The following is a 24,378-nucleotide window of genomic DNA, read 5'->3' as shown; positions in this document are numbered from 1 at the left end:
TGCAGGTTGGAGGATTCCCATGATCACCAGACAGCTCCTCCCGGGAGATGAGAGGTGGCTAGGGCAGTTCACACCCCGTGGCATTCCTTTGGTGGTTACAGGCCTTTTCTCGGACTCCTCGATTCACTTCTTCTCCGTCGCCAATGGTAGCCGTCTCTAGAGCAGAGAGGCCGTGATCGACCCCCAGCTTCCCTGGCAGCGCCTTCGCATCATAGGGCTGCAAGGGAAAACGTGGCATATAGACCCCCTGATTATGCAGGACCAGGACTGGAGACTCTAGATTTGGGAGGGCCGCTCCTTGACAGAGGTGGAGTGGGACCCAGGGGAGTGGCGCTAGCCACCACTGGAGACCTGAGAGAACCCTACCCCCTTCTTCTCATACAGTGCGCGTACTGGCAGGCGTGCTCTTGGGGCTCTCCAACGCAGGCTACCCACACAGGCACATAGTTGGTATGCCCAAGGGATATCTCTAGTTTTTCTTCGCACATTCTGGAAGGCTCTTTGGGCAAGCTGGCGGCCAAGGAAGATCTCTTACTTTCTCTGGATGGTGGCCCACAAGGGGCTACCAGTTGGCAGATGGCTGAGGCAGATGGGGCAGGAGGGGCACTGCCAGATGTGTTTTCAGGAGGAGTCCCTGAAGCACTGCCTTTGGAGCTGCTCGCATGCTCAAACAGTGTGGAAGGTAGTCATGGGGATCTTAGCGAGGGCTGCACCCGAGCTAGGACCGGTCACTTGGGGAGCCGTTTGCTGGTGCAGCACCGAGATGGGACATCACTTGGCTTATGAGTTCTCTAGGCAGGATCCAGTTTTCTTCATCACGCAGGCCACCTGGCCATACATGGACAGCTTCCCTTGGCATCTGACAGAGACAGATGCAGGAGCGATGACTCGGCACCCAGTTTGGGAGATCATAGGGAGTATTGTAGGCTGGCATATCTGGACTTCCAGATGCGCGCAGACCTTAGGAGATAAGGCTTCTTCTGCTACCCAGACCCTAGCGGCGGACATTCGGAGCACGATCATTCACACGCTCAAGGGTCAGTGGGATCAGATTCAGCGGGAGTCCCGGGAAGGGAAGGAGAAGGGACGGCGCTTCCTTCGCGACTGGGACCATCAAGTGTTGTTCTTCCAGCACTCTGCTCAGAGTCTTCAGTGGCATTACTCCCCCCCACCGTGGCTGTTTGTCCACACTCCGATGATTATGCCCTGAGAGGCTTGTAATTCTTATTTTGTTACCACGGGCTGTATCCGTTTTGTGATTACAGCCCGCTGGCCTTTAGGCCCTCTTGTACTCTCGTTTCCAAGCAATATAACTAGCACTACTTTTTGCGCAAAAAAAGTAAGGTGATCGGTCTCCACTGAGACACTAAGTTTCTGCAACCTCCTTTTGGGATAAGATGAATGAGACCCCTGAGAGTGAGTCCGGCATCTCACCTGAGTCCCAAACGCCCTGCAAGGCTGAGGTGATGTAATCTCCAATCTGATCCCAAAAAATAATAAAGAAAGAAGGTGTAAGCCCATCTGACCCTGGACAACTACCCTTATGAAGGGCAATAAGAGCGATCCTGAACTCTATGTTGGTAAAGTGTACCTCTATCCACCAACATAGGAATATGCTACCAAATAACCTATCTAGCATCATCTCTAGCTTGAGAATCAGAATCTGCAGTCAGAAGGGAGGCATAGTAATCTGAAGCAATCTACATGACGGCATCTGGATGTGTCTGAAGTATCCCGTCTGAGTCAACAAGCTGCGAAACACTCTCTCTACTATGTCTAGGGCCGAGAGTAGAGAAGAACTGCTTGTTGACTCTACCACCGATCTGCGTCTAGAAGGACTCTCTGGTGTGAAAGGCATACTCTGCTCTCTGATCTAAAAGTGTCTGCTGATGAGCCCTTGCTGCAGCAAGGCGCTCTTGAATCCAAGCATCTGTAGGCATTTATGCTCTTCTCTCTGAAGAGCTGCCAGCTGCTGTCGAATGGAAATCTCTCTCCTGCGAATCTCATCTCTCCTAATACTAGCAACACAATGATAAAAGCTGCTAATCTCAGTGAGGGCTACAGCCACATCTAACGGGGACGACTGCGCACCCTGCAGGTGAGAAACCCAAATCCGTAGCACTGCCTCTGTGAGACCCTCCTCTGCGTAGAAGGCATCTGGAATCCTGATACTAACAGAGCGGCCTCTCACCCTCACCCGGGGCTCTGAAACCACCAAAACAACCGGAAAATGATCTGAAGTGGACACCCCAATGCTGATGCATACTGTCCCACCTCTGTTCAGTGCCCAATCATCCACATAAAATTAGTCAATCTATGCATGTATAGGCATCCTTACTCTCCTGTTCGACCTGTGACCAAAAGAGCAACTCCTTCCAAAGGAGGACACGATCCTCTCTCAAGTTGGGTGCATAAAGGTTAAGAAAGCCAACCTTACTACGAGTCATAGTCCCCTCTAGAGGGGACTATGACTCCGTGTCCAATGACCAAGGGGAGCATCGAGGAGAAGAGAGAAATGCAAATGACTCCCCTGGTGCCCAAGGCAGGTGACCAAAAAGTATGGCCATAAAGAAGTTTACCTGACTTGCACAATCTCTACCATCTAGCTTATGCTCTTGGAGCATAAGGATATCAATGGGACCACCTGAAACACCTGGATGGAGTTGGTTACGAATCAGCTGCCTACGGCGGCGGTGCGGTATGCCACCGAGGCCCTGAATGTTCCAACTAACAATCCTCATCGACGAGAGGAGGCCGGGTGAAAGACCCTACCCGACCTGGTGGTGGAGAAAATCCTCTCATGTGAAAGAGTCCTCCTATCAAGCAGAGGGAAATCAACCGGTGAAAGAAAACCCACTCCAGCAAAGGTGGAAACCTTGTCCAACGGAATCCCAATAACCGGCTCCCCTTTATTGGAAATTATTTATTTGTAAGTTCAACTAAGAAAGGATAATTTGTTTTTCATTTTACAATTGAAGTGGTGGCATAATCCACGAAACATGAAGATATGTGGGGTTTCCCCCCCTTGGTGACGCTGAATGCATTGAGGGTCACCTAGGAGTATCTAAGCTAGCACATATTCAAATGGAGATCATTTTTTGTTCATTATATTATTTGAGAAGCTTGACTCAAACCTAGAAATAATAGACCAATTAATCTTGAAACCTTATGTAAGGGGGTTTGAATTCACTTGAATGCACATTGCATATGGTTTTGGCATAGGATTATCTCCCATGACTGATAATATCATCAATGATTTGTTCCTGAGAACCATTTGGTCGCTGAAGCATAATGTGATCATCAGTAATATCAGGGTCTGAGACGATGACCCTAACTCATGGCACCCCATCCGATCTGACAGCCTCAGCCACTGAAGAGGGCATGCCAGGGAGGGAGGGGATCTCTGTGACCAACCCAAAAGTAGCTCCTATGGACGGTAAGAGTCGATGGTAGACCTGAGAAAGGCCAGGGAACCTGATGAAAAGTGAGGTAACCCTACTATCTTCCTCTACTGGATCGAAACCCAAAGTGAAGGGTGTCAAAAATATCCTCCTGGAGCTCAATGCCAAAGGACTAGCCCTAAGTACTAAACCTGCTGACTCTGGAGAATCAAATACCACCTAGAAGAACCCTCGTCCGAGCAAACGAGCATCAGTGAGGTGCCCTGCGAGGTCTCCAGGTAAAGCCAAAAGCATCCAATCCCTAGCCTATAGCCCGGATGCAAGCAAAGAGTGAGCTAGCATACTCCTGCTGTCTTGAGCTGTTGAAGCTCGTCTTTGGAAAAGGTAACTGTTTTTGCGGCCTGTGGAAGCGGTTGAGGATTGGCTGAATGGGAACCCATTCATCAATCAAGGTGGAATGGCCGACACGAACACGAAGATGCTCTGTCCGTCCGACAACCTGCTCCAAGAGAGAGAAAATCTCTCTCTTGTTCCGTCAGGGGTTGAAGAGGGGGGGGGGGCGGGGGAGAGGGCAGCCGGGTAGAGGAGGGGAGAGGGCAGCGGGGTAGGAGGTAGGGAGAGGGCAGCAGGGTAGGAGGTAGGGAGAGGAGGGGAGAGGGCAGCGGGGTAGGAGGTAGGGGCGGGTAGGGGGAGCAGGGTAGGGGGAGCAGGGGTTAAGGAGAAAAGGGCAGCGGGGGGGTAGGGAGAGGTGGGGAGAGCAGCAAGGGAGCGGGGTAGGGAGGGAGAGGTAGCGGGGTAGGGAGGGAGAGCTAGCGGGGTAGGGAGAGAAGGAGCGGGGAAGGGAGGGAGAGGTAGCGGAGTAGGGAGGGGGAGGTAGCGGGGGTAGGGAGGGAGAGCTAGGCAGCAAGAGAGGGAGGGAGGGGAGCGGGAGAGGCAGCAGGGGGGGGGACAGCAGCGGGAGAGGGAGGGAAGGGAGCGGGAGAGGGGGCAGGCCTGGGAGGAGGGGCTGGCAGGAAGAGGAGGAGGGAGGGGAAGGGAAGGGCTGGGAGGGAGGGGAGAGGGGTGCAGGATGGAGGGCAGCAGGGAGCAGCAGAACGGGGAGCTCAGCAGCTAGATCTTGAAAACACACACCCTCTCACCTTGTCTTCATGGGGGGGTGTTGGAATATGAAGCCAAAGTGAGTCAAAAAAATGATAGTGTTTTTTTGCAATTATGCATGAACCAAAACTCGGGCATGCAAGTCCGTTTTCTTTGAAAACTCTTCCAAACACTTTCTAGATAACCTTTTTTGCAATTATGCATTGCAAGTACAGAAGCCATATTCCTGAGATAATATAGCCCATGGGGTGTGCATGACGTGTTGCCACCTCTTTCATATATATAATGGGAAAAAACTGTGTTTGGAAGCATGCCCCTCGAAACATGGATGGTTCTCAATTGGGAGCTTCTAAAACTTCATATCATTATCTATTGCTGGTAGTGAATGGAGCTTGCATCATGAAGAGGTTCAATGGAGTAGCCAGAGAGTGAAGAACACGTAGCTAGTGGCCATCATGGGAGTGGGGACAGAGAGAGGAGGGAAAATGAAGTCAGTGCAACAAGTTGTGCATGGCTTGGAACAGTCATTTTGTCCAATGCACAACAAACTTGAATGTGCTAGCCTCCAAAGAATGTTCTAATGTTGCATAATACCAGATGGGCATTCTTGATGACTATTGAAGCTTTATTTACTGCCATTTGGCCTTCATTGGAGTCAAGTCATGTCCTTACCATCCTAACGTTTAAAGCACATCACAGATACTCCAGTCATTCCAGTCATGTGATGCAGATTGGAGGACCTTTGATTTGAAACCATTCCTCTAACATCTGTTGATGTTTAAGTCCTCTTCTTAGATACCACAAATCGTGTTCCAACTATACCATAAGACATTATTTCTACAAAATCCTCAATGCATGTGGATCATGTTCTCACTAAATCCTTATCCACCGATCGGCAAACAGTTAAAGTAGAGACAAATTCCACCTGAAACCTTGGAAGTTTAATTAAACAAGCATTGAAATCATCTTATAACTGCTAAACAATCATTAAAAAATCAGACAGACTTGTCCATCATGGCACAGACAAATGTATGCTCCTTTAAAGTCAACACTCCATGCTCCACATGCACCACTTTTTTTTTACTTCATTCTCATGGTTATAAGTTCCTAAATTCCTTGCCTTTAGAATGACAACATGGACCACTGAAAGATTTGTAGTGCATGCACGACACATTAATCAACTCCACCATTTAAAGCTGATGAATTTGAATAAGCCATAGTAAATCAGATTTTCGAGCAGCTTAACTGCTGTGGAGAGCAAGAACACAAAAACTAAAAATATGAGAAGCAGTTGAGTATGTAGAGCATCCCACATTATATATCTACAGAATTTACGGTTGCAAAATTGGGACAAATGGAGATAGGCTTCTCACTATAGTGATATTAAAGACTCCCTTACACAATGGACAAAGACAATCTCATACATTCATGAAGCACAAATTCATAGCTTTCAAGGCTGTCATGCTACTCAACACCTTTAACTCCTGCATTACATGGACTATAACATTTTGATGTGGACCACAATTGGAGATATCCTCTACGGAATCACAGCCTATGCTACATTAATACAGGCCTAACACTGCAACCATTGCCAGCTTCCCTATTCTTTAGCATCACATATGCCACTGTTGTAAGAATCACTGACTGATATTTTTGGTGGGATAAAGCTGAGATAGATCAGCTTGCTACTGGCCATATTTGAGAACCACTGTGTGAAACCATTATGAAACCTTGAACTAGTTATACCAGGACAATGGCCTCAACAAGATACTCCCAAAGTCAGGAAGTTATACGCATTATCTCCTTCACATGCAGTGGTAATCTTGCATGCATTTTAAAATACGACAAAAAGTTGCAATTCCAAACATTCACGAAGTAAGACCGAGGGAAAAAATGTTATGATTTGCATAGATTTGCTGCTTGCGTAACATAGTCCCTGTATTTTACTTCATCACCCACTGACTTTTTTTTTGGGGGGTGTTTTTTTTTGGTTGGGGGCGGGGGGGGGGGGGGGGGGGGGGGGGTCATGCATGTCTGTAAGGGGTGCATATGCTTGTATGCCTAGAAGATGGCTTCACAAGAACACAATGTATTTTAAAGTAACAATTCAGGACAGAGATAATATCTGCCAAAAATGGATAGTAGTTGTGATTGATTTCTCTCTAAAAGAATGGAATTGCCACCTATACCTCCTGAACCCATTTGAAGACAGAGATGGCAAAAGAATGATGTGGTATGGCATATAAAACAAAAAATCACAGGATCCCACATTCAGAGGTAATGTTGGAAAGGATTTTCAGAAGAAGCCCGTACACGGCAACTTTGTCCCAGATGCACATCACCAAACACATACCTGCAGGGATCATTAACTTAAGACAAAGGAAAAACAAATCACATTCAGATGGATCATGTCAAGTTGGAATTTCCTTACCTATACTCGCAACGGTCTGGCATGCCGCATCGAGCTTTTGAGTAATCCCAGAAACAATCTTCGTCTCTAATTGGTTCACGCTTTACTGAGACAAAATGTGCTGAGAGTATGAGCCTATGCCTATAGATATGTTTGATTGTTACCACGTATTCAAAAATGAAATGCAGCTGGGGATACGGGACCCAGGTTTAATGTGTGGTTTTGACACAGCAGCTCTTTCATAGAAATCAAAAATATCATACACTTAGAGGCAGCATGAAAGAGCAAATCATGAAAAGTAGTGATAGAAGCCTGAGACAAATGCTTGGCACATTACAACGCTAAGTATGTGCAGAAAAGGATCTTTTACAACAATTACCTTAACTATCTCACTCTCGTACGTGTAAGCTTTTTGCACCCAAACCACTCTCACTCTCCCTCTATCTGTACAATTTATTTCATTTGCACCTTTTTTTTTGGTTTTTTTTCGCGGGGGGGGGGGGGTACCAGACAACTCCAATTCCCCTACATGGGGCTGTATTCAGATTTTGATCTCATAGGCCCTTTTGGTCTTTAACAAACGTTAATAAATATTTTTGGTATGTTTTCGATGTGACACTCTATCCTAATCTCTCTCAGCTTATCCCTTTCCCAACCTACATCCATCCTCTCTCTCTCTCTCTCTCTCTCTCTCTCTCAACCTATAAATATGTGGGGCTTGAGATCAAGAACAATTACAAGTGAAATGCATCTGTGGAGAGAAGGGTAATGGGGGGTCTGAAATCCCTATATAGTTTCCAAAAGAAATGCGCAAAAGCACATCTATGGAACTGTGAAATGAGGGAGTTCCTAATACAACACTTGTTCAAACAGTGGTCCTCTATGGATGCCCAGCCTGGACAACGCTTGTTCAGATAGTAGTCCTCTATGGATGCCCAGCCTTGGCACCCGGACTCTCCAAAGAATATTAGAAAAGATTAGAAAAAAGATTTTTCGTAGAAGAACTAGGGATCAAAGTGCAAAACCCCTTACCCCGTCATGTTAGCAGAGAGAGGGATGATACCACTTGAAAGGAAAGCTCTGTGCCAATACATAACATACCTTCATAAGGAAGGGAATATGGAGGCAAGCAGACTCCTGTACAAATCCATGGAGGCACAAAAAAATTCAGGTTGGTATAGAGAGGGAGTCGAGTGAATGGAGAGATGGGTGTAAATTTCCCAGAGGAAGAAGGGGAAACCAAAGAGATCTAGAACATGCTACAGAAATTATGAATTCTACAAGCGAGAGATAATGGAGGAGTACAAAATGCAGCAATATCTCATGATGGAGGGAAAAGAGAGAAAATAAGAGAGGAAATAAGAGAAGAGAGGGAAAGAGAGGAAAAGAGAGTGGAGAAAAGAGAGGAGAAAAGAGGGGAGAAGAGATGATATAAGAGAAGAGAGGAGAAGAGAGGAAATAAGAGAGGGGAGAAGAAGAAGAAGAAGAAGAATGTATTACCGTCCTCTGGGGGCCGAAATACCGACCCATGGGACCCATAAAAGTCACAATACAAGTGTCTCCTTCCTTTTATGGAAGGGGGGAGAACAATTATTTTGAAATACATTGAGTAATACAACATTCATGATATTTAAGAACCTTGGCAATATAGTTACCCAGAGTGGCTATATGGCTATGTGAGAGCAAGCTTGCTAGGGCATCGTGTTCCTCTGTAATATTGTTAAAGTCCCTCCTTATGCAGGCATACCGTGTGCATGTAAGGAGGACATGTGCTTCTGTCTCTACTTGTTCTTGGTCACACAGCTTGCAAAATCTTTGTTCCCTTGAGGCATCTCCCCAAGCACCTTTCTCTATCTCTAGAGTGTGTGATCGGGTGCGGATGAGTGCAATGCTTCTCCTTGCATTTGCAGGTATGGGCATAGTTATGTATTTTTGTACATTTTCTTCCTCCTTGGAGTAGGTGTCCCAATAAATGGGATTGACATGCGTACAATAGTACTCATACTTAGCCCTTTTTTCAGCTGATTGCCATTTTTGCTGCAATATTCCCAACAAAGCTTTATGAAATGCCTTCTCATCCATTTCCCCGGATGACATCTCCAGGTAGGATGTTACTCTCCATCTTTGGAACCATCTCTAAATGTCTTGCCACCAACCAAATGATAGCGTCTTGCTTTTGTTTGTCTTTTGAGGCCTTTTACTTGCCCATGCTTTCATTGGTAATCTCTGCGACCCCATGGACTTGACCTTCTTTATGTATTTGAAAACCCTTCGTAGTGCTCTCAGTTCAATGGGCCTTGTACCAGTCTCAATAAGCATGATTGAGTATGGTGTAGTAATTTTAACTCCCAGATGCCGTCTTAGAAATGATTTCTGTATTTTTTCAATATCATTCCATTTTGATGCTGAGATGGTAACTCCCCATACTTCTACTGCATATAGGACTGTTTGCACCACATAAGCATCAAATAAAATCCGTCTGATGCTCCATCTCTTAGTGTCACTATTTCTGCAATCATTTTCAAAATGATAATATTTTCCCCACCCGGCATCAATCCTTCTGTGGACACAATCATTCCATCTATGATTTGCTGGCACATCTATTCCCAGGAGAGAAGAAAAGAGAGGGGAAAAGAGAGGATGGAAGAGGAAAAGAGAGGGGAAAAGAGGGAGGAAAAAGAGAGAAAAGAGAGGAAACAAGATAGAAAGAGAGGATGTGAAAATAAGAGAAAGGGGAAAGAGAGGAGTGAAGGAAAAGAGAGGATGGAAGAGGAAAAGAGAGGGGAGAAAGAGGGAAAAGAGAGGGGAAAAGAGGGAGGGGAAAGGACAGAAAGAGAGGAAATAATATAAGAGAAGAGAGGGAAAGAGAAGGAAAGAGAGGAGAAGAGAGGAAATCTCTCTCTCTCTCTCTCTCTCTCTCTCTCTCTCTCTCTCTCTCCCGTTTGTACCTCCCGCTCAGTTGTCCGTACGCCGTACCCCCACTCCCTTATGTACGCCGTACCCCCGTGCCCGTTCATACATTGTATTTCTCTTGCTCACGTACGTATTGTCAGCTGTGCCTCTCTCGTAATATTGTCAGCCCTCTCTCCTATACCTGCCCTGTCCATACAGCACAACAGAGCAAGGCTTTTAGGTCACCCCAAACTGAGCTGATCCCTTGGCTCAGCTTGGAGGCTTAGCTTTAGCAAAAGGGCCGATCAATATCTGAAAAGGCCATTATGGAATTCCCGAAGATGAAGACTTTTGCCACTACAACGATTAGAAAGCCGTCTTACTCTTATGTTGCAACCTTGGCATCGACACCTAGCCCCTATGCATTGCATTATAAGCAGAGGATTTTTTTATTTTTATTTTTTGCAAAAAGATACTTCTATTAAGTATTAAAGAAAACCGTTAGAGCAAGCTCCATACGGGATACACCATGTAATGCATGAAAAGCTCAAAAGCAAAAAAGAAACGATTGGCGCTGATAGTGCCATCTCAATCCTGTAGAACCCTTCGAGAAAAAGGGAGAACCCCTCCAAACTCGTAGGAATACAGTCCTCCTAGAAGAGGCTGTCCGTGAAGGGCCCTGCATGCTAGCCCAAATGGCTATCAAAGTATGAACCGTGTTAGTGCAAATACCCGTGAACACCTGTGAAGGGTGTATCTGGGTGCCATCCAGGGCCTCTGTACATCTGGCTCTCCAGATGTGCCAAGAGGAAATGCTAGCCAGAATCTCCCAGGAAGTGTCCACTGAAGCATGAGAAGCTCTGAAGGGAGTAAATGGTACATCCTGAAGAGAGCAGGTCTCTATCACCTGCCTGTGGACCGAGAGTGCCCAAGAAGAAGGCTCACCCTCGTAAAACATCTGGGGCCCAATAAGGGATAACCAGGCGACTGAGCCCCAAGTCATGAAGAAAGGGGAGGTATGAAAAATGCTGAGTATCCGGGCAACCCCTTTCCAAACAGTCCTCGCCTGACTGCAGTCCCAAAGGCAATGTCTCACTGACTCCTTTGCAGAATGACAACGAGGGCAAGTAGGGTCAGCCCCAAATCGTGATCTCCCCAGGTTCACTGCAATCCCTCCATGAATAGAAAGCCAAAAGAGAAGAGTGATCTTTCTAATTCTGAGGGATTTCCAGAGCCTCCTCCAGAAGTTTCTACACAAATCTGCGATGATGAAGAAGCTGTCCTAATGGGGGACTCTGGAGGGAATCCAACCCCTACTGCTCAACTGAAATCTCCTGGCATTACCAACCGTGAAATGAAAGAAGGGAATCCCCCTCTCTCAGTGCCCATGATCTATCCACTCCCACTCTCCTGGGTCCCACTGTAAGCACCTGATAGGTGCACCTCCATATAACCACAATCTCCAAGATCCCAAGGCAAAGAGCAGAGGATCGGGGTCTAAATACCACTGCAAGCCCGCTCCATAATCCACAAAGCCAGCAATCCTGACAGGCTGAAAGGCAACCTTTAGAAGAATATTATCCATGGATCTAGAAAGTATACCCCCATCCCCAACGTCAAAGACAAGTGTATCCTCCCCAACACCTCGAAGAGCGATCACCTGAAGAGGAACTGATGTCCTCGAGAAATCTCCCATCCAAGTGGCAAAAGTAATAGGCATATCAACTGTCCAGTCCACCAGGATGGCTGCATCTATCTGCTAAATCCTGCATGCTACCCCTCTGAGGTGGCTCATGGATTGTAGTCTCTAATCCTCAGGTAGCCTGATAAATGCTTTCAAAGTGCCTACTGTGAAGGCGGGGCCTCTCTCCCATCTAGACCACTGCATGTAATGCGAAGAGCCCAGTGGTCTGCCATGCTCATCAAGAATACTGTCATTCCAAATCACCGGCTGCCTATCAATCTCTTCGAGGGTAGAGGGCGGAACCCTACGAAGTGTAATCCTGAAGCTGCCCCAAGCTTTCAGGATGGCAGCCATGAGAGGAGATGCAGGAGATTTGAGAGGGGCGGAAGTAAAAATCCAGCGAGGGCTGTCCACCCAATCATCTCCCAAGGTAGATGTGCAAGCCTGAATGCGTCCAAAAAATAAGTCCTTCCAAGGTTCCTGCCCAAGCATGAGACCACTCACCACCACTTTACAAAGCAATGCCCTGCATTGCAGGTCCAGGTCAATGATATTAAGGCCCCTTTCACATGTAGGGAGAATAATGGTCTCCCAGGCCACCCTCCCTGCAACATCTGCCGTGCCATCGAGTCAACTTCATAAAAAATTTCTGATTGGTCTAATGAGCTGAGTGATGCACTCTCTAGACCGGCACCAGCATGAACACACAAACCAGGCGGTGGCCAAGAGAACCTGGTTCACTACCACAACTCTAGATGCAAGGTCAAGTTTGGCTGAGCTCCAGAAGAGACGCCTTTTCCTTATACTCTCCAGTACTGGGGTAAACTGCTGTGCTGGAGAGATACCCAACCCTACCTGGCATCCCAAATATCTGATAGGAACTGAATCCAGGAGAAGCCAATGTCAACTCCCCAACCTGGAGTATCCTCATCGCTGATCCAAAAGCCAAAGGATTTATGCCAGTTAATGTGTGCTCCTGCAACTGAGCAAAAGATATCCAAGGCTGTCTGGAAAGCATCCCGTGACTGCGAGGAGGCCTCAGTAAAAATGGCAGTGTCATCAGCCAACTCATAGTCCAGAGCTCCTGCTCCTGTCTCAAGGGCAATCTCAGCCCATATAAACCAGCCTGAGATCTAAGAAAGATACTCGTAGCTTCAGCCACAAAAAGAAAAACGAAGGGGACTAAGGGGCATCCCTGACGGACTGATCTGGAAATCTGAAACCTCCAATCAAAACCTGGCTGTGGGCTGATCTATAAAGGGAGGCCACTACTCTAATCCATGCATTTGAAAATCCGAATCGTAGAAGAATACCCTCAAGAAAACCCCAATCTACTCTGTCATAGGCTTTTTCAAAGTCCAAGAGTAGAATTGCCAGCCTCTGCCTGCTCTCTCTGCATAGCCCACTCTGAGGCTTCCCAAAAGGAAAAGATGTTATCAAATATTCCTGCCATGCACAAAGCCTGTCTGAGTATCATGGACGAGGTCTGGAAGAAGGGATGCTGATCGCCTTGGCAAGAATTTTGTATAGAGTGCCCAAAAGAGTGATGGGTCTCCAATGGCATACAAAATTCTTGATGCCACCTTTCGGGATAAGGTGTATAAGTCCCTCGGTGAGTGAGTCAGGCATCTCACCCGAGTCCCCAATGCCCTGCAAGGCTGAAGTGATATGATCACCTATAGAGTGGGCTCGTGTGGAGTGGCTATAGGTTCTCATGCTATCGCGGATGATCCGCCAGTAAGGCATCCGTCCCCCATCAAATCATTCAAGCTGAGTTTGGGTCATCCCCAATACAATTTGATGCAGTATTTCAAGTTATCACCTACCTATACTGGGTCAACAGGTATGGGGATTGCACTTCTGGACGCATCAGATTACCATGGCTAGCATTTTCCTCTTCTATGGCACTATCAGTAGTAGCAGGTTATGAGAGATGCCGGTATGCACACATAGAGAGATGGTTTGAGCGACTGGGGCTCCACATGGATAGACTCCCTTCCAGTATAGCATTGACGTGCCGTTCTCTCCTCTGCTTTCACACGAGGTCAGCCAGGTCATCCACGAGGATCTTTTACAACTACACACATTCCGGACCGAGCAAGCTTCCAATGAAGCTTAGCTTCTACAAGGATCATTGTTTACATATCACAGAGGAGGGTTTCATTCGCCCACCAAATATACGCAGATCCACTTACCCCACTCACTTAGGATCTCTATTGGGCAGTTTCGGGTCTCTTCACATAGCCTACACATTGAGAGTGGCAGGGCAGAGGGTCTACCTCGGGAGAGGCACATATGCCCATTATGTGATATATAGGGGGTTGAGTCTCAGGAGCATTTCGTTTTCAAGGTGCCCAGTTTACCATGAGATCCGAGGACGCTTCTACTGCCTCTTCAGAGATAGTTCTAGGGTGTTGTCCTGATTTCTCTCCTATCTAGACCAGAGATGCTTGGCGGCTTTCATCCATGAGGCAGTCAGGCACCGTGAGCGTCTACTTCAATCACAGAGACAAGAGCAGACCTCCTCCTTGGTAGACCCTTCTTAGAGCTCCATCACAGAGTTCTTCCAGCCAAAGCATGTGGACCCCCATACTACGAGGCCCCAACATGATTGGGATCCATAGCCGGCGACACGACAGCTCAGACAGAGGGTTGACGCACAGATTACACTTGGGGATATCCCCTCTCTGTTTAGAGTCGGGGCTCAACCGACAGGGGTCATTGTAGCCCTTATTAGGCGCATAGCTATGACCATGAGAAGGACCATGCCCACGAGCAACCGACAGCAGTCTACCGACTTCATGCTTCCGCTGTCTCATCCACTTGGATGACCTGATGATGATGGTGATGATGATAATATTGATGTGTAGCCGATCACTCTGACATGACTATGTAGTACTTAGCACTAGCTTTTTGCATTCTGCATTGGTGTGGAGGCTCGTTTAGTAGCTCCACCCTCACAGTTTGTTTGTATCAGGATTCTCACAGTCTCATAGACCCATCGGTCTTCCGAAGACTTTAATAAACTTTCTTTCTTTCTCTTCCGGGCCATAGTTGGCCCAAAACGTGTTTCAGGTAGCCTCAAAATGTACGAAACGTTTTCAAACCTAAACTCACATGTCAGAGCACCCAAAAAACCCCAAAATCGTTAAAATCGTACGATTTATATTAAAAAAATCCTCTCCACATCGTTTCAACGGCATCGGAGTACCTCTTAGTACCATTTCAGGTTTTTTTTTTTTGCAAAAAGAGACTTCTATTAAGTATTAAAGAAAAACCGTTAGAGCAAGCTACATACGGGATACATCATGCAATGCACGAAAAGCTCAAGAGCCAAAAAGAAAGGATTGAGGATGATAGTGCCATCTCAATCTGGTAGAAACCTCTGAGAAAAGGGGAGACCCCTCCAAACTCGAAGAAATATAGTCCTTCTAGAAGAGGCTGCCCGTGAAGGGCCCTGCATGCTAGCCCATATGGCTATCAAAGTGTGAACCGTGTCAGTCCAAATACCCGTGAACACCTGTGATGGGTGTATCTGGGTGCCATCCAAGGCCTCAGTACATCTGGCTCTCCAAATGTGCCAAGAGGAAATGCTAGCCAAAATGTCCCAAGAGGTGTCCCCTGAAGCATGAGAAGCTTTGAAGGGAGTAAGTGGTACATCCTGAAGAGAGCAGGGCTCTATCACCTGCCAGCGGACCGAGAGTGCCCAAGAAGAAGACTCACCCTCATAAAACACATGGGGCCCGGTAAGGGATAACCATGCGACCGAGCCCCAAGTCATGAAGAAAGGGGAAGTATGAAAAATGCTGAGTATTCAAGCAACCCCTTTCCAAACAGTCCTCGCCTGCTCACTGCAGTCCCAAAGGCAATGTCACACTGACTCCTGTGCAGAATGACATCGAAGACAAGTGGGATCAGCCCCAAATCGTGATCTCCACAGGTTCACTGCAATCCCTCCATGAATATAAAGCCAAAAGAAAAGAGTGATCTTTCTATTTCTGAGGGATTTCCAGAGCCTCCTCCAGAAATTTCTACGCAAATCTGCGGTGATGAAGCTCTAGAGTGGTATGGACAGGTATCTTCAGGTTGTTCTCATATGTTACATCCAAGTCCTTTCTAATGACATGGGACGCTGCCCTTTGGGGGAGAGGATCTGGAGCCTTTGCTCTCTTTGAGTCAGAGCTAGGAGACCACGGTTTCTTCATGCAGCATTGCCAGAGACGGGGTCCCACAGATGTCAGCATCATGGAGCTGCAGGATTTACTTTTGGTACCTGTACCAGCTCAGGATTCCATGCCTACTTCACCTGCAGGGTCAGCCTGGGAGGTGATTTCCAGCATTACCCTATGGCGGATATGGTATTCGCGATGTTCTTTTGTCCTTGGGGGCCATTTATGCACGGAGGCTGACACTCTCGCTTCCATTTGGGCGGAGATTATCTTCACTCTCAGGAGTCAGTGGGAGCGGTGTACAGGCACCTCTTTGGCAGCTCGTGGGAGACTTTTATCCTTCATGAGGACATGGGACTGCTCATTATTTTTTCATTTGACCCCTTTTGGGATGTCATGGCATTTTAGACCATCACCATGGCTTTTTTGCCACATTGTTGAGGCTAGGGATAGAGTACTTTCTCTCCCACCTGTTGTATGATTCGTTTTGAATGGAATATATCACTTTTTCTTTAATCTGTGGTGATGAAGAAGCTTTCCCAATAGGGGGCTCTGGAGGGAATCCAACCCCTACTATTCAGCTGAAATCTCCTGGCATTACCAACCGTGAAACGAAAGAAGGGAATCCCCCTCTCTCGGTGCCCATGATCTATCCACTCCCACTCTCCTGGGTCCCACTGCAAGCACCTGATAGGTGCATCTCCATATAACCACAACCTCCAGGATCCCAAGGCCAAGAGCAGAGGGTCGGGGACCATTTCAGCTTTTGAAATTGAACCTCTTGTCATATGACATGAATGATCATTCATGTAGCTTTTTTAATTCTCAAATATTAGCATTGACTCTCGAGTCTTCAGGGATGTGTTCTTAATTTTTTGAATTCAAAATTAGTAATATGTTTCAAGTTTCAAGTTCTAAGTGACATATCAATGTATGTGCACTATGTTTCATGAGTTGTTTAAAGTATTGGAGTTCTAGTGGTAATATCTAGAAATATTTTAATTTTTGTGAAAAAATATGCATATATTTAAATACCCTATATTGCACGAAACAGTTTTATAGACGTTCAGGGATGTCCTTGAAATGTTTCCGAAACTGTGAAACCGTTTCAAAACTTGCCATTTCGAAACTCCTCGACTACTATGCTCTCCCTTGATTCCTCTGGTAAGCACCTGGATGTGGGCTGATCTATACAACGAGGAGACCCCTCTAATCCATGCATGTGTTAATCCAAAACAATGAAGGGTGTCCTCTAGGAAATCCCTATCTAGCATGTCATAAGCTTTTTCAAAATCCAAGTATAGAATGGTTAATTTCTGGCTGTTATGCATAGCCCAATCCCAAGCCTCCCAAAAAGAGCAAATATTATAAAAAATGCTCCTCCCATGCACAAAGCCTGTCTATGTGTCATGGATGAGATCCGGAAGAAAGTAATGCAATCGTAAACTAATTGCTTTGGCCAGCATTTTATATAGGGTGCCCAATAGAGTGATAGGTCTCCATTGTGACACCAAATTTCTGCAACCCCCTTTGGAATGATATGGATGAGACCCTCTGTAAGTGAGCCAGGCATAGTACCAAAGTCCCAAACACCCTGCAGGGCTGAGGTGATGTGATCCCCAATCTCATCCCACCTGACATTAAAGAAGGCCAGGGAAAGCCCATCCGAACCCGGGCACTTGCCCTTATGAAGAGCAAGAAGGGAAGTCCTGAATTCCATATTGGTGAAAGGCGCATCTAACAAGATCCTCATATCTTTTTTCACTAAAAATGGAATATGCTGCCAAATCTAAACATAGGTATCATCTCTGACTGTTGTGTTAGGACCTGCTACAAGAAAGGAGGCACAAAAATCAGTAGCTATACGCACGATGGCATATGGATTAGTCTGCAACATCCCGTCTCATCAATAAGCTAAGTGACACTTCTCTACTATGTCTCAAGCCATGAGCAAAGAAGAAATGCTTATTGACTATTGACTCTACCACCCATCTGAGTCCAAAAAGATTCATGTGCATGAAAGACATACTCTGCTCTCAGATCTAGCAATGTCTGTGGAAGAGCCCTTGTTTTGTAGCAAGGCGCTCCTGAATCCAAGCATCTGTAGGCCGTTTCTGCTCTTCCCTCTGAAGGACTGCCAATTGTTGAGGAAGACTAAACTCCTGTCTGAGAATCGCCTGCCTTTTGGTACTAGCGATCGAATGATAGAAGTCAATAATATCATAGATGTGGAGGGCACGGCACACTGTCCAGCATATGAGAAACCCAAATTTGCAAAATTGTCTCAATGCGGTTCTCCCCGGCATATAAGACATCTGGAATCCTAAGACTGGTAGAGTGACCTCTCCAATGAGGCTCAGAAACCATCAACACCACTGACTGAGGTAGAAACTCGGGAGAAATACAAATCAAGCCACCTCTATCCAATGCCCAATCATCAACGTAAAATCTTTCAATGCATGCATGAATGGGCATATGAGGTCTCCTGTTCGACCATGAGCATGATCCAACCAAGCATCTCCGCCACTGAATTGAAAAGGAAAGGCATCTCAAGCTACTCTCTCCAAGGAATGAATACCGCCTTCTCTGCCCCCCTTCTTGTTGTCTGAAGGCAACTCCGCCATGTTGAAGTCACCTCCAAGGACCCATGAATCTGCAATGTGGACCCACAAGAGAAGTTCCTTCCAGAGAAAGACAAGGTCCCTTTGATTATCAGGGGCATAAAGGTTGAGGAAGCTAACCTTAACAATCCCCAATCAATAGAATGACCAATTGAGCTCTGGAGGGAATGATGATACCATGTCCAACCACCACGAGGAGAGTATCTGAAACTCAAATGCAAGTCCCATCCCTAGTGCCCAGAGCTAGTCATCAAAATGTATGATCCAAAATCAATTAACCTGACTTTGCAACATCTAGCTTGTGTTCCTGAATAAAAAGTATATCAATGGGACGCCCTGTAACACCTAGATGGAATCATGGCGAGGAGCCGATGATAAACCTGAGGAAGCCCAGGAAGCCCGATGAAGAGTGAGAAGACTTGGCTATCCTCATCGACTGGGCCAAAACCTAGCGTGAAAGGTCCCAAAAAGATCCTCCTAGAACCCAAGTGTAAAGGGTTGGTGGCTTTGAGCGCAATGCTCACATCCTGCTCACATCCTCTGGAGAATCAAAGACCACCTAGAAGAGCCCTCATCCCAATAAATGAACATTTTTAAGGCGTGACATAAGTCAGAGGGCAAGCTTGCAAGCATCCAATCTCTAGCTTGAAGTTTGGAAGCGTGGGAACCATAGATGCGAGCGAAGAGTGTGGTGGAAGACTCCAATTCGACATCCTTTTGAAGCTGTAGCAACTCGTCTTTGGTTCTTGCGGCTGGTAGAAGCAGTTTAGGATTGACTAAATGTGTCATTCGCCAATCGAAGGTGGGAGGCCAGCTCAAACTGAAAAAGAGAAGCTCTATCCGTCTCTAGAGGTTGAAAGGAAGGAAGGAGAGGGGGAAAAGGAAAAGAGGAGGAAGGGGCCTGAAAGGACACGGCGGGAGAGGCAGGAGAGGAAGAGAAGAGGTAGAAGGAGATTGAAAGGAGGGCAGAGAAGACTGAGAAAGAAGGGAGGAGGCTGAGAATGGAGGCAAGAGGGGGCTGAGGAGGCAGCCGGGGATGGAAGAAGGGCCACGGGAGGAAGAAGGGGGGGGAAGGGGGCCGGGGGGGGTTAAGAGGGGGCGAGGAGCAGGGGGGAGGTGGGGGGGCAAGAAGGGAGGGCGGGGGGGCGGGGGGGGGGGACTGAGGGGTGAGGGGGAGAGAGGGCAAGACGGGGAGGAGCTCTGGGAAGAAAAAAATCACGTGTGCAGCTCCCAAAATCAATGTCTCTCTCACAAACACAAGGAGAAGAGACATTAAATAGGAACTACAACAAAAATGATGAATCGACTAACAAAAGGGTTGCAACCAGTGCATATCATAAACTACTACAAATCAAAACAAAAAACCAATAGGAAATCGATAGAGCTTTGTCAAAAATCCCATTCATCACTAATTGCATGTACGTGTTGCAAACTCCTTTGCAACATACTTGGCTCCTTCGTCTTTGGGTCATCTTCCTTCTCAACATCCTTCTTCTTCCTATAGCAAAAGTCTTCCTTATGTCCAAGCTTTCTGCAATAGTTGCACTTGAATCCACAACTTTTACTTAAAGGTAGGCTCTTGATTATGAAAAGGGAAAGAAAGTCATCTCTTCATCTAGCAAAGTCGAGATCATTTCATTCAGGCTTCGATCACTACTAACACGAAGTATTTTCACTATATCATCATATGGAGGTGAAAGACTGGACAAGAGTACAGCTTTTGAGTCATCTTCCTCCACTCAAACTCCTAGGTCCGCGAGCTACTTGATGATGGAGCGAAGTTTGTTGAGGTGCTCACAAGCTTGATATCTTCTGTCATCTTTAAGACAAAAAACTCTTGCTTGAGCATTACCTTCCAATTTTTCAACCCAGAGCCAAATAGAGTTTCCATGCCTCCCAATTCTCATTGGAAGGCTTTGAAAGATCAAGGTGATGATTGTATTTGCTCCCGAGTGCTCTCATTCTTGGCTTCACACTGGTGAATCTTCTTACAGCCCTGGTTGTTGCTTAGCTTCTTCTCAGTGCCTGCAACAATTGACCACAAGCTCTTTTCCATGAAATATAAACAAACACTCAACCACCAGGTCGGGAAATTCAAACTGGTGAACTTCTTGAGCTTTGTAGTGTCTTTCTTCATCAGATCCATGTGGCTTTGATACCAATTGACAAAACCAAATCGATTTGGAATAAAAGGAACAAGCATAGCAATACCAAATTAATGTTGTGGAAGACAAAGGAATATCAAAACATACTATGATGGAGATCTGAGCTCAAGAAGGTTACGCTGCACCAAGAGAAGTATGATATTCCAATCTGATGCTACAATATCAAGATACAAACACGTCTCATGAATGTCTCCACATCCCAAACGGGATTTTTGGAGCTCACAATGTGAGACTTGATGCCATATGGAGAAGAAGACTACAAAGATCTAACGTATGGTTTAAAAACGTCCAACCCTGCAAGTCTCCAACACACAGTACACACCACACAAGGGAGAGGGCAAGGACACTTGGTTTGATGATGCCTTTCTTGTTATGCCACAGTCACTCCTGTACTCTTGGTCGAACAGGAGAGTACACATGCCCATCCATGCACGTATTGACAGATTTTTGTAGACGATTGGGCACTTGACAGTGGTGTTGCAGATTCTTGAGCCTCATCGGAGAGGACGCTCTGCCAGTGTCAGGATTCCAGATGCTTTTTATGCAGAGGAGAGCCTCACAGAGAATATTTTACAGATTTAGGTTTCTCACATACAGGGTGGAGTTGCCCGCCCATCTTAGGTAGCCGCAGCCTTATCCGGAATTAGTGACTATTATCATACAGTAGCTGATTCCAGGAGACGTGAGATTGGTATACGCCAGCAGTTAGCGTCCCTTCAGAGGGAAGAGCAGAAGAGGCCCACAGATGCTTGGATTCACGAGCGCCTTGCTGCAGCAAGGGCTCATATACAAACATTTTTGGATCAGAGAGCAGAGTATGCCTTTCATGCATGGGAATCCTTTTGGATTCAGATGGGTGGCAGGGTCAACAAACACTTTTTCTCTACTCATGGGCTCAGACATAGTAGCGATAGTGTCTCGCAGCTTGTTGACTCAGACGGGGTGTTACAATCAGATCATGATGCCGTCATGCGTGTAGCTTCAGATTTTTTTGCATCCCTTCTTATTGCAAATCCAGGCGCACAGGCCATAGATGATGCAGAGAGGTTATTTGGCAGTGTATCCCAGTATTGGTGAAGGATGAGATGTTTGTTTCTCTTGATGCACATTTCACCAATGAAGAATTCAGGAAAGAATTCAGGACCGCATTACTTGCCCTTCACAAGGGCAAGTGCCCAGGTTGGGATGGACTTACCCCTTCTTTTTTTATTACTTTTTGGGAGTAGATTGTGGTGATCACATTACATCAGCCCTGCAGGGCGTGTGGGATTCTGGTGAGATGCCTAACTCACTTACAGATGGTCTCATTTATCTCATCCCGAAGGGGGGTAATAAGAATCTAGTGTCACAATGGAGACCCATCACTCTATTGGGCACTTTTTACAAGATTCTGGCGAAAGCCAACAGTCTGCGGCTATAGGTTTTTCTTCCAGATTTGATTCATGACACGCAGATAGGGTTTCTGCATGGCAGAAGTATTTTCAATAATATTTTCTCATTTTGGGAGGCCTCAGAATGGGCCATGTAGAGCCGCCAGAGGTTGGTCATTCTACTCTTGGACTTTGAGAAAGCTTACGACCAGATTTGATTCGTGACACGCAGACAGGGTTTGTGCATGGCAGAAGTATTTTCAATAATATTTTCTCATTTTGGGAGGCCTCAGAATGGGCCATGTAGAGCCGCCAGAGGTTGGCCATTCTACTCTTGGACTTTGAGAAAGCTTACGACAGAGTAGATTGGGATTTTTTAGAGAGTACTCTATCTCGCTTTGGTTTTTCAGATGCATGGATTAGAGGAGTATCCTCTCTATACAGATCAGCCCATAGCCACGTGCTTATTGGGGAGGTAAGAGGGGACACGTTTCAAATCTCTAGATTAGTCCGCCAGGGATGTCCTCTTGCCCCTTTTCTTTTTCTATTTGTGGCGGAAGCTATGAGTATATACCTTAGATCTCAGATTGCGATGAGCTCCTGCGAGCCCTCCTCCCTCCTTCCGTAGCCTCTATCTCCCTACCTTCCTCTGCCTCACCTACGCCCTCGCCTCGCGCCCCTCGCCCCTCGCCTTGCCTCCGCCACCACGCCCTCGCCTCGCCCCTCGCCCCTCGCCACCACACCTCGCCTCCGCCCTCCGCCCTCGCCTCGCCTCTCGCCCCTCGCCCCTCGCCTCTCCGCCCTCTCCTCGCCCCTCGCCTCTCGCCCCTCGCCTCGCCCCTCGCCTCTCGCCCCTCGCCTCGCCCCTCGCCTCTCGCCCCTCGCCCCTCGCCTCTCCGCCCTCGCCTCTCGCCCCTCGCCTCGCCTCTCTGCCCTCACCTCGCCCCTCGCCCCTCACCACCACACCTCGCCTCCGCCCTCCGCCCTCGCCTCCGCCGCCACCCTTCTCCCTCGCCTTCGACCTCCGCCCTCCGCCCTCGCCTTCGCCCTCCGCCCTCCGCCCTCCGCCTTCCGCCCTCGCCTTTGACCTCCGCCCTCCGCCCTTGCCTCGCCACGCCCTCGCCTTGCCCCCCCGCCCTATACCCGCCGCCTTGCCTCACCCCGCCATCGCCTCCTCTTCCTCCGCCTCGCCTTATCCTCCTCCGTCACACCCAGGCTCCATCCCTCGTCTATCTCCCCCCCCCTTTTTGGTGGCAGCCTCTTCCTCATCGGAGGTCTCGCAGTTCGTCTTGGCGGTATGGCGGCTCCCTGCCCAGAACCGGAGGCCCAGCCGGACCCTCCCTCTCCAGATGCCTACCGTGTGATCTTGACAGAGCAACAGTCGTCTCGGGTACAACAGGTTGCCAATGACTTTGCCCTCACTTCAGTCTATGGCAGAGTCATTGGACACTCTCCCTCCACACCAGCCATCAGGGATTGGCTTCAATCCACTCTTATGCTAGAGGACAGCCACATCGAGGAGGTGGCCCTTATGGGAAGGGGCATCTTCTAGCTTAAACTCTCCACTGTAAAAGCTACGAGCAACCTGATTGCTGGTTCCCCCACATCTGTGGATGGAAAGATCATCATGATAGTCCCTTGGTACCGAGGATTCAGCGCAGCGGACTTTGATGCTCGTTTCCGCATACCTCACCACCCAATGACGCTAGTTTTTCCAGGCCTTGCTGCTGAGTTGCGGCCGATAGTCAGGAACCTGGGTTCCCACTTTGGCTGGGTGATGCATGACACTTTCGTCGACGCGGTTGCTGCAGCAGGAGCTCCCAGAGTTCGTGTGGCTGTGGCAGACCCTGCGTCCCTCTGTGCAGTGATTGAGATCGTGACAGATGCTGGCAGTATTACTCAGAGCATGGTAGTCACAGGACAGCCAGGCCAATGCCTGAGGTGTCACGGCTTTGGGCACCTGGCTGCTGCTTGTCCACGCTTCTCCAGCTCCTCCCGGCCCCCCCCGCCCCCCCCTAGCCCCCTCCCCCTCCCCCTCCCCCTCCCTCCGGGCAGCCACGTCAGGAAGAGCAGAGGCAGCCGGAGTCCGGTCCAGAGGCGGCTGGCGGCTGGACCGAGGTCAGAAGGAAAAGAGGAAAGAATAAGAAGACTTCTGACAGAGGCAAGGAGGCAGAGGTTACCCCACCTGCAGCAGCACCTCAGAGACCTAACAGGCAGCCACCCCAGGGCCCTGGGAGAGCTTCTTCTTTGTCTGTAGCCCGCCCTCCGCAGCCTCAGGTCCCCCTCTCTTCCGATCCCCAGCTCCCTTCCACTCAGCCCCAGCCCCTACCCCAGCCGCAGCGCCCTTTTCCCGACCCGCAGCATCGGCCCCCGTCTCTTCCTCTTCAGCCCCCTCCTCTTCCTCTTCAGCCCCAGTCCCAACCCCAGCCCCAGCCCCATCCCTTCTCCCCCGCCCCTCTCAGCTCTTCCGCAGTGTCAGCTGCACCGGTGGTTCCTCAGCCGCGTGCAGCCCCCACTCCCCCTCCTCCGCCCCCCCCGCTAGTCGCTTCCGTGGAGTCTGAGTTGCCT

General features: G+C 47.9%; 1 protein-coding gene across 1 annotated transcript in view; it reads right to left on the bottom strand.

Moving 5' to 3' along the window:
- Positions 1-6,508: 6,508 nt before the first annotated feature.
- The window catches only part of LOC147893076 (phospholipid--sterol O-acyltransferase-like), a 265,119-nt gene continuing 247,249 nt past the window's right edge, over positions 6,509-24,378 (bottom strand). Inside the window, exons 14-15 of the mRNA XM_087386979.1 lie at positions 6,931-7,015; positions 6,509-6,852 (exon numbers count right to left, since the gene is read on the bottom strand). Of these exons, the coding sequence (XP_087243105.1) occupies positions 6,771-6,852; positions 6,931-7,015 (167 nt within the window). The 3' untranslated portion in view covers positions 6,509-6,770. The remainder of the gene's footprint in view (positions 6,853-6,930; positions 7,016-24,378) is intronic.

The sequence above is a fragment of the Dipteris shenzhenensis genome, chromosome 16, assembly GCF_047967505.1.
Source record: "Dipteris shenzhenensis isolate YYH24624 ecotype China chromosome 16, Dip_SZ_1.0, whole genome shotgun sequence".
Lineage (NCBI taxonomy): Eukaryota > Viridiplantae > Streptophyta > Polypodiopsida > Gleicheniales > Dipteridaceae > Dipteris > Dipteris shenzhenensis.
Note: the sequence above shows the minus strand (reverse complement) of the source record. Positions and strands in the feature narration are given on the sequence as shown.